Raw genomic sequence first — 11,004 nt, 5'->3', positions numbered from 1 at the left:
CCGAGAGTATGGCCCCCAGACACCCTTTTAGCTCAGTGGTGAAGTCATTTCCGAGGTTCACCGTTCAGCCGGGGAGTAGACAGCCCCATAAGACCAAATGGGACTAATGAGGTACAGCAGTCCAGGGACAAGGGCCAGAAGGCAGAAGGGGACAGGAAAGCTGGTGATAGGGAACCCAAGGTTGAACAAGGATAGTGTTGATGTGTTGTGATGTTGTTAACCATTGTCATAGGGCAACCTGTGTACTAACTGTTAAATGAGAAACTATTTTGTTCTGTAAGCCTTCATCTAAAGTGAGAATAGCAGCATAACTGGAAGAGTGTAGTCCATGTCACTGAACTGTGCATGTAGAAATTTTTGAAATGGTGTATCTTTGGCTATGTATATTTTCAACAACAACAACAACAACAAAAGGTCGAGAAGGGAGAGGGTTGACATGTTGTGGGGTTGTTAACCAATGTCATAAAACAATATGTGGACTACTGTTTCATGAGAAACTATTTGTTTTGTAAGCCTTCACCTGAAGTACTATAAAAAAAAATAAAACTTCCAGGTAGGAATTAATTACTCTAAATCTCTAAGGGAGCCCTCGTGGTGCAGTGGTCAAGAGCTTGGCTGCTAACCAAGAGGCTGGCAGTTCGAATTCACCAGCTGCTCCTTGGAAACCCTACTCTGTCCTATAGGGTCACTATGAACTGGAATCAACTCAATGGCAATGAGTTTTTTTTTTTTTTTTTTAAAGCTATAAGGCTTTTACTGTAGAAAAATATGTTGGCAATCTGTATATATTTTATGGTCTTTTCTGTTTCTCTCTAGCCTAAAAGTAGGTGAAGTTTTCTAAAACTAAGATTCAAGTGTCTGTTGTTGATGAAATAGAACAGAAAAAACAGTTGATTTCTATATTTTATCAATGATCTTTAAATATTCACATTCTCCCTATTTTTTAAAAATAAATGTTTATACCCTGGGCCTTAGTTTTCACATTTATAAAATAAGCATATTATTATGTAATTACCTTAAAGAGGATCTTTTCAATTCTAATCAATAATATTAACTGATATTTTCTTACAGGACAATTATATCTTTCTTATGTGTTTAATGTGCAAACACTACAATAATAAAATAAGCAGAGTCAGTAATTCAGAATAATAATAATTAATTCCAAATTTTAAAATTAGTTTAGTCCACTTGTTGAAATCAATACTCAGTAAAATACAAGCTCTCGGACTATATTTTTAAATTATATATTAGTATAACAATAATCTTATGATAATTTACTTTTTTAGTTAACACTTGACAGTCTACTGTAGAAATAAAGTTGTAATTTTGTACTTCCCATCTGAAGCCAAATCAAAATATACTCCATAATTTACATCACATATAATACTAGTTAACATTTTAAATATAGATAGGACATGTGTTCAATTCATACTTACCCATGAAGTTGAGATAACCTTCACCTCCGAGCGCATGAGTAATGAGTCGAATCATTTTATGAAGCTGTATTCCACGATCAATGACTGGAGTAAAAGGGGCCAGCACACTCATGTTTGTATACATTTCTGCATCCATCAACCAGAATGCCAGCGTCTTATCACCAACAAGTGCCTACAGAAATAAAAGTCACTGGAATGAATGCAAACAATAGGTACTAAGTAGTTGTGACTTATACTAGAGTAACACATGATTCCCTAGGATGGGAAGATGTGTGAATTAACATTAAGTTCCTGTATTTTCCAACAGTTACAGTCTACGCTGAAGTGAGCTTGTAAAATACCTTAGAGCTCGACAAGCTTGTCTGCAAGCCTGATTTTTATTTTTATAAGACCTTGGTGAAAAACTCACGATGAGCTGTCTGAATAATCGCTACACCTGAGCTGATGCCTTATATTTTCTAAAACTGGAATGAGCATTTGTTATAATGTTGAGAATTCTAAACACAATTTTAAAATAGTTTACCATACTATTGTTTCATCTGTTTTGAAAGAATGACAGTTTCTGAAAAATCATTTACATAATACATACATACTTATATACATATACACATATCTACATTAATATATTGACACAGTGGCTGCAAAAATGGGCTCAAGCATAACAACAATCATGAGGATGGCACAGGACGGGGCAGTGTTTCCTTTGTACACAGGGTCACTATGAGTTGGAACCCACTCGACGGTACCTAACAACAACAACATTAATATATAAAGTTTACTATATATAAACTTTATGTATATGTATAAAAATGTTACAATGGTTCCCCCCTCCCCAAGCAGAAGCAATAGGTTGAGAATTTTTTTTCATTATACATTTGTTTGCTCATTTTATTTGCCATTTATCTGAAAATTAGTTTATCTGAAAATAAAATACAATATTGATAATTGGAGCAGGTAGTTAAAAAAGCCCTACGTAGCAGAAGGGAGGCTTCCTAACAATCTGAATTATTCATGGTTAACAATCAAAAACCCATTGCCATCGAGTCAATTCCAACTCATTGTGACCCTATAGGACAGAGTAGAACTGCCCCATAGGGCTTCCAAGGAGTGGCTGGCGGATTGAACTGCTGACATTTTGGTTAGCAGCCTGGGCTCTTAATCTCTGTGCCACCATGGTTCCTGGTTAACAACAGCTAACTAATAACATACAGGAAAACATATACTAGACATGAACCTGTGATCTCATTACTCTATTACAATTATTTCACTTTTAGAAAAATTATTTTACGTTCAAACCTATTATATCTCTAACCTACTACTGATTAAAATGACTTTTCTATAAAACAACTGTTGAAAGAAGAACTACTCATTCTGTGGTTCTTGCCCTATTAGGAGGGCCCAGGAGAAGTTGGCTCAGAATATGGTCACTGCCATAAGAGTTCTCAGAGTTTGATATTAGATGGTAATTGTCATCCATAATATTTGATTTCAAATTTTTTGGTTTATCAAAACATTCCCCTTGTTCACTGACTTATAAGAGACAGCAATGAAAGAGACCGGTAAACAGTATAAGTAAATATTTTAAATCCTAACATATAAAACAAATACATGCCAATAAAATTCTAAAGGAAATGTTTGGTAACTTCTGCTTAGGTTCACAGGTGAAGTTTATTCTCATATCAAATTGCTAGCCCCCTCTAAATAATCCTATTGAGATATGGGATAAAGTTCAGTTAATTTTATCAATTTTATTAATGAATTTTATAAATTTAATTGTTAAGAAAGTTAGAAATTTATTTAAAATTCTAAAATAACTTCCAAATATATTTTTACAATGATGGATATATTTCTGTATTATTCATTATATAAATACATATATTTCAATATTTAAATTTTTATCAGATGTAAAGATCACAGTACATTTCTTCTTAGAAAGAACTAGGCAATTTGCTTCAATTTCTACATTCCTGACAATTAGTAAAACAAGACAATTACATGAATCTTTAAAGGGTGAAAGAATTTTTGGTAAATCTATAATGTTTATGTAGATTTTGGGAAAAAATTATGAAAAAAATCTCTCAATTTAATCTTTAGTTAATTTATTCTATTCAGTTATTTACCCTTTCATTAATCATGGAAAATAAACATATATCTGGAGCTCCTGATGTGATAAAACTGATATGAGTTTGCAGTCGGAAGATAAAATTTAGATTTCATACAATTGTATATTTGGTGAGAGTTTGTTTGTTTTTTAATTCTCCCTTTAAACTATTATTATTTATTTTCAGTTTTGCTGCATTTTAGTTTTGGCATTTTCATAGTTATTTATTTAATCCGCTGTATGGAGTAAGATACTGTTGGAAGTTGAATTGTGTACCCGAAAAAGAGATGCTAAATCCTAACTGCTGGTACCTGCAGGTGTGTCCTGAATTGGAAATAAAGTCTTTACAGGTGCAGTCAAGTTAAACTGAGGCCATACTGGATTAGGGTGGCACCCAATCCAATATGACTGCTGTTCTTAAGAGAAGAGACACAGAGACAGCCACAGAGGGAAAGCATCACATAATGATACTGGACTGATGCATCTGTAAGCCGAGGAACACCAAGGACTGCCAGCAACACCAGAAGGTAAGAGAAAGGCACGGGACAGACACCTCCCCAGAGCCTTCAGAGAAAACACGGCCCTGCTGCTGATGCCTTTATTTCAGACTTCTAGCCTCCAAAACTGTGAAAGAATAAATTCTTGTTGTTGTAAGGCACTCGGTTTGTGGTAATTTAGTCCAGCAGATGTTATCCAAATAGTTGAAAAGAAGACACTGCCCTAATTTGGAAGTTGTGAAATTTAGCATATTTGTACTTCAGGGGTCAGGATACTTTCTACAAAAAGTCATACTGTAAATATTTTAGGCATTGTGGCTGTTTTATCTGTCTCAACTACTCAGTCTGCCATTATACCACAAAACAATCACAGACAATGTGCAAATGATGAGCATGAGGGTATTCTGATTAGCTTTACTTAGAAAAACAAGCAGCGGATACGATTTTGCCCAAGGGTCATAGTTTGCCAATCCCCGTGTATAAGAATGACATACATTCTTAATAAGTAGAGGTAACACTTCAAAAAGCACCTATCTACCTTAGATGGCTAATTTCTTCTAAAATTATAGAGAAATTTATTGTTTCAGCTTTAATTTTCTTAATACATATTCTGCAAATAATTTTTTAAAATTCTAGGATTTCCTTTTCAAACCATAAAAACGTAAATGTTGATGCTGTTGATGTTTATGGGGATTAATATGTCTTTAAATAATTAGCCACTTTTTTCATTTTTTTTTTTTTTATCTAATATCTATTGAGTTGTTACTACAAGCATTCACACTGCTGAAGGCTAGAAATACGAAGGTTATGGGAACAAATTTTCTGCCTAAAAAGTGATCGAAACATATGGATGGAGCAACTATTTTTCCCTGGTCAACTGGCGGAAAGCTTCAAAGACAATGCAATACCTGAGCCAGGTCATTATACCGGAGTAGAAACTTGTCAGGAAATTAGGCAGATGTAGGTAGATGGGTGGAGCCCTGGTAGCGCAGTGGTTAAGAGCTCGGCTGCTAACCAAAAGGTCAGCAGTTTGAATCCACCAGCCGCTCCTTAGAAACCCTATCGGGCAGTTCTACTCTGTCCTATAGGGTTGCTATGAGTCAGAATTCACTTAACAGCAACAGGTTAGATACGGGGGTAATAGTACAAGATTTAAACAAGACTGATCTGTTCAGGAATGGATGGAAATTTTAAAACATTCAATAATGGTATGCTTGCTGGGTAAAGCAGGGAATGAAGCTAGGAACTTTAGCTTGGGCTAGGATATGAGCCGCCTTGAACGACAAGCTTAAACCAATAGATTTTGGGTAACAAGATAAGCTTTTCTCTTTAAAAAATACCTTAGACTGCATTAGAGAGGATGGGCTGAAGCTGAGAACGAGACAGGAGTCACAGTGATCACTTAGCAGGAGAGCTCTGTGATTGAGGAAAAGCGTGGCAAAAGCTTGCCTGAGGCATTAAAAAAATATATAGAAGAAAACACCAAATGGAAACTAAAATTACCCTGGATCAGCACCAATATTCCTCAGTAGGAAAACATACAACATTGCAATTGCAATTTACAATCTATTAATTACTGTTTGGCCGGGCAAACATATTACCACATTTTGAAGCTGGAATTTCTCGATCTACAAAAGAATTTTAAAATATTTCTCAAGTATGAGTATTTTTATATAAAGAACAAACGCAAAATGAGTTTATATTAACTACATTAAGCAATAGAAGTTTGTATTTAGATTTGTTTATAAATATACAGAGATAGACCGACCGACAGATAATACATTTATACATATCCCCTTTACAAAAACATCATTTACCTGATCATGGCTCTCTGCATAAGCAATGTATTTTTCAAGGTGGCGTCTGTTTGTGAGGGTGTACACTATATTGCCCATGTTCCAGTCTTCATCTTTAAATTCTTTAAGTAGCTAGACACAAGAAAGAAAAATAAACATTTGAATTAACCATTATTTTTCTTACTTTAAATCCTTTATTTGACACATAGACACAATCTCTACCCATATAGTAAAGATCTCATTGTTTAAACTTTTACTGATATTATAATTTTTATACAGACTGTCCAAATGACAGTGGTATATTATGTGTGTGTGTGTGTGTGTGTGTGTGTTGTGCTTTTGGGCATATGGTTTTATTATTACACTTTAGGATCTTTACAACATTTCTCCCCCATAATAACTTCTACCTCTTAATTAACGACTATAGTAAATTACTGTTATGCAGTATGTCTGCCTGTAACTTTCACAAGGTAGAGATATACTTTCTATCTTTTGAGGTTTGAATGAAAAAGGCATTTTACCAGGAAGAATTCCTTGTAATATTCCTGAACACCAATAATCAAAAAAGAACAATTATTTCAGACACCCCATGGGGTTTCCAAGGCTGTAATCTTTATGGAAGCAGACTGCCACATTCTTCTTCCGTGAAGAGGCTCGTTTGGTTCGAACCACCAACCTTTTGGTTATCAGCCGAGTGCTTAACCACTGTGCTACCAGGGCTCCAAAGGCAAATTATCATAAAATAATTATCATTTTAATAACATACACTTTTTTGGTCTCCACATCCTCACATGATTCTCACTCTTCAATAAGACTTCAGCCCCTCTAACAGCTGTTTGATGTAACTGATCTTGCCAAAATCTCAGATGACTGTCTCCTTAGGTTAGTACTTGCTGTATATGTTGACACTTACGATCTTATTCCTCCCGTGAAACGCTCTCCTTCTTAGTCTATCATTTGTTTTTCTGTTTTTGTTTTTGTTGTTCTCACACCACTCTGGCCATCTTGCACAATCTCTTCCTCTGACTATCCTATAAAAGCTGGTGTTCCTTAGGGTTATGTCCTAAAAATAAGTAGCCTCTTCTCTTTTACTCAACCCACTTTTTCTACATGAGCTCATTTCTATGCCCAAAGTGTCAACTCTACTCTCTGGTAGGCAGAATTCTAAAATGGCCTTGTGATTTCTGCTCTCTGGTATCCACACCTCTACGTAATCCCCTCCCTTAGTGTGTGTGGGGTCTGTGAATATAATGGATGTTATCTGCAGAAACTGTGAGATAATAACTGGGTGATGCTTTAAGATGGTAAGCTTGTTGGAATTTGTTATGCAGCAATAAAAACTAATGCAGATTTTGGTATCAGCAGTGGGGTTCAGCCTGCTTGTACTTTTCGCCATGAGTCAGAACCAATTCAATGGCACCTAACAACGAGTGGAAGCGAGAAGAGTTCTAAGGTGATTAATAGAAAAAGCCTAGATTGTCTTGAACGGACTGTTGGTAGAATTACAGACGTCAAAGGCAATTCGGGTGAGGGCTCAGAAGAAGTGAGGAGAGCTACAGAAAAAGTAACTATCATCTTAAAGCATACATATGACACAAGCAACAAAATGTTACTAGAAATGTGGATATTAAATGAGCTTCTGGTGAGGCTTTAAAAGAAAATGATGTCCTATAGACAATGGAGTAAGGGTGATGCTTTTTATGCAGTGGCAAAGAACTTGTCCAAATTATGTTCAAATGTTTGTTGTAAGGTAGAACTTATAAATGATGAACTTGGATATCTGGTTGAGGAGATTTCTAAGCAAGACCTTAAAGGGGCCGTGTGGTATCTCCTTACCACTTATAGTAAAATGTTATAGGAAAGAGATGGACTTAAAAATGAACTGTGCAAAATGAAAACAGAACTTAGATTTGGAAAATTCTATTATGTAAACTAAGGAAACATGTCCTAGAATGTTCACCAAGGACATGGCTACACAATCTTTTGTTAAAGAGATTAAGCCTGTGACTGATGGATCTAACCAACTACCACAGTAGAAAACCCATCAGCTTAGTCTGAAGGGGGCAGAGTGAGAAATAAAAGAAAAAATGCTGTCTGCCTCTTGGAATTCTACAGGCAGGAATCAGGCCAAAGGAGCTACATCTGTTGTCTTCCAAGAAAAGAAAAGGATCATCCCTGGAGTGGCTTGGAGATCAGTAGAACTGCTAGAAGAAGCACTGGAAGCAGGTCCTTCTCAGTTTCCAAGGGTAGGGCCACGGTCTCCTGTATCTCAAAAGGTGGGGCCACAGTCTTCTAGGTTTCCAAGAATTGGATCTTTGCCAACTCAGTTTCAGAATGTGGGGCTGCCCTTAAGGTGTGACAGGGTATGTGGCCACCACTCAAAGCTGAGGGGGTGGCGCTGCCATCCCGGAGAGCCTAGAAGGCAAAGGTGAAGCCCAGAGTCAAGGGGCCTCCACCCAGAATCCAGAGGGCATGGCCAATGTCCAGAGACTGGAGGACAGGACCATTGCTCAGATGGTCTCAGAGAACAAAGGATTATTTTCAAGCCTTTACAGCTAATATAATTTGTTCTGCTGTGTTTTGGACTTGCTTGTTGCCTATTATCTCTTCTTTCCCTCTAATTTCTCCCCTTTGTAATAAAAATGTCTACCTTGTACCTGTTCCACCATTGTACTTTGGAAACAGATAACTTGCATTCTAGATTTCACAGGTTCACAGATGGAGAAGAATCTTGCCGCAGGATGGAATACACCTAAAGTCTCACCCATATTTGGTTTAGATGATTCAGAAGATGAGGTTTTGGACTGGAGTTGATTTAAGACTTTTGGGATGATGTGATGGGGTGAATGTGTTTTTCATGTGGACATGAATTTTGGGGGGGCCAAAGGGTGGAATGTTATAGATTGAATTGTGTCTCCCCAAAATATGTGTTGTAAATCCTAACCTCTATGCCTGTGGTTATAATCTCATTTGGGAATTATGTCATTATGTTAATGAGGCAGGATTAGCAAAGGGTGTGTTCTGAATCAATCTCTTACAAAATATAAAGAGTAGATTAGAACAAGCAAGCAAGCATAGATGGGGTAAGATAGATTCCAAGACACATGGAGATCTCTAAGGAAATAGGAAGCAGAAGCTGAAGAGACAAGGACCTCCCTCCAGAGCCAAGAGAAAGAGAAAGCCTTCCCCTAGATCCAGTGCTCTAAATTTGGAGTTCTAACCTCCTAAACTTTGAGAAAATAAATTTCTGTTTGTAAAAGCCATTCACTTGTGGTATTTCTGCTTTAGCAGCATGAGATAACTAAGACAGCAACCTTTCCAGGTATTACAGTTAGAACTCTCATTTGTTTGTTTGATTCTAAGTCTAAGCATTTTTGTGAAACACTTGCTCTTTAACCTGATAACATTTAAGAAACCATTATAAATGGAGATGCAGAATTTGTGTTGGCAGGGTTTAATGTTATAGCTGTCTATTGCACAAAAGATCTGGAGTTACAGGAAAGAGAGTTTAGAGAAGATTACAATAATTGCTTCCTTCAGAACAGGCTCTATGGTTTTTCTAGGCAAAGTTAAGCACTTTTACCATGTGATATCATGATACTATGGTCTCATCTATATTAAAGGGCTAATCAGAAAGTTATGATTATTTGTATATATATCTGACTTCTCTTACACATATTCCATCCATGATGATGGCCTTGGGCATTCAAAACTGTTCTATATCAAACCGAAGTCTATATAAGGGCTTTAGTCCTTAGGCATACATTAAATGGAACAAAATATAATCCAAACTCCTTCTGCCACCATTAAATTTAATAAAAATGTATTCAGGAAACATTTCCATGTTATCATATGCAATTATTCATTCTTAGTGTCTGGCTCTTGGTAGGGACTGTTAAATGCTGAATGAAGGAATGAATGAATGGATGAATCCAAATCTGTTGACTAAAGAACATACTCTAATGCAGGTATAGGAACTTAACTAGTAATTCTACATTAAGTGATGATTTGTAGGCAGAAGGGATGCTTTGATAAAGTTTAACATGTTTTAAAATTAGAGCACTGAAGTTTCCTGTAATTGCAGTGATAATGTAAAATTTCATTTATAAAACTAATACCAATTGTATTTTCACCCTGCCTGACTAATGCAAGTATGAATACATTAAATACTTTTAGAACTATGAGAAGCATCTTAGTAAAAAGCATGAGTCAAAAAACTAATAGGATAATTTAATACTTCAGTTGTACTGTCTGTAACCAATGATCATAAGTAAAAAATAAATTGAAAGAATACCATATAAGCAACAAAAAACACAGTATTCACATTTAAAAACATTTACATAAAATCTTACCTGGATCCATTTATCTGGAACTGCCATGGCTAGGCGATAGTCAAAACCACCCCCTCCCTGGGAAACTGGAGAACACAGAGCTGGCATTCCTGACACATCCTAAAACAAAGCAGATCACAATTGTCAGTTCATATTGCTCAAACTTTTATCAAACTGTCTTCTATACTTCTAATAGTAAAGTCCAGGCCAATACATGAGCGAATATACATGTATAGGGAACATAAATACCAACACTAGATAGTGATGTGTGGGGGGTAATTTGGTAACATAATTTTAAAAGTAAATAAAATTGTGATAGAACATCTTCTCTCGCCAGTAAGATTTGTGTTTAATGTTTTTCACTCTTGGCTAGCTTCAATTTCATTAGGCTATTATTTTATTTTATTTGGCATCACAGAGAGAACACAAGGGGGTCCCTGGGTAGTGGAAACAGTTAACTCTCTCAGTTGCTAACCCAGAGACTGGAGGTTTGAGTCCAACCAGAGATACCTCAGAAGAAAAGCCTGACAATCTACTTCTGAAAAGTCCTATGGAACACAGTTTTATTCTGACACAAAGGGGGTTACCATGAGTTGGAATTGATTTGACAGCAGCTAGTTAGAGAACAGAAAAGATTATAAACTATTATTAATAACACCTAGTTCCTCAGACTTATTTGTAAGGTTACTGTATAAAGTTTCATCAGCTACTGTTTCCAGCAAACACACACACACACACATACACACACACACACAATACATGTGGCATGTATCTGTTATACTTGTCCTCCCATATATAGCATTGGCATGGAGGGTATTTGTGTGAGTGCTTAGCTTTTGACGA

At 36.1% G+C, this 11,004-nt stretch overlaps 1 protein-coding gene across 1 annotated transcript in view; it reads right to left on the bottom strand.

The window, feature by feature from the left end:
- Window positions 1-11,004, bottom strand: part of GBE1 (1,4-alpha-glucan branching enzyme 1) — a 311,336-nt gene that overhangs the window by 84,207 nt on the left and 216,125 nt on the right. The window contains exons 10-12 of the mRNA XM_023726637.1: window positions 10,183-10,281; window positions 5,852-5,962; window positions 1,437-1,608 (exon numbers count right to left, since the gene is read on the bottom strand). Coding sequence (XP_023582405.1) covers window positions 1,437-1,608; window positions 5,852-5,962; window positions 10,183-10,281 — 382 coding nt within the window. The remainder of the gene's footprint in view (window positions 1-1,436; window positions 1,609-5,851; window positions 5,963-10,182; window positions 10,282-11,004) is intronic.

The sequence above is a fragment of the Trichechus manatus genome, unplaced genomic scaffold, assembly GCF_000243295.1.
Source record: "Trichechus manatus latirostris isolate Lorelei unplaced genomic scaffold, TriManLat1.0 scaffold00012, whole genome shotgun sequence".
NCBI classification, from domain to species: Eukaryota; Metazoa; Chordata; class Mammalia; order Sirenia; family Trichechidae; genus Trichechus; species Trichechus manatus.
This window is presented reverse-complemented; position numbering and strand designations above follow the sequence as displayed.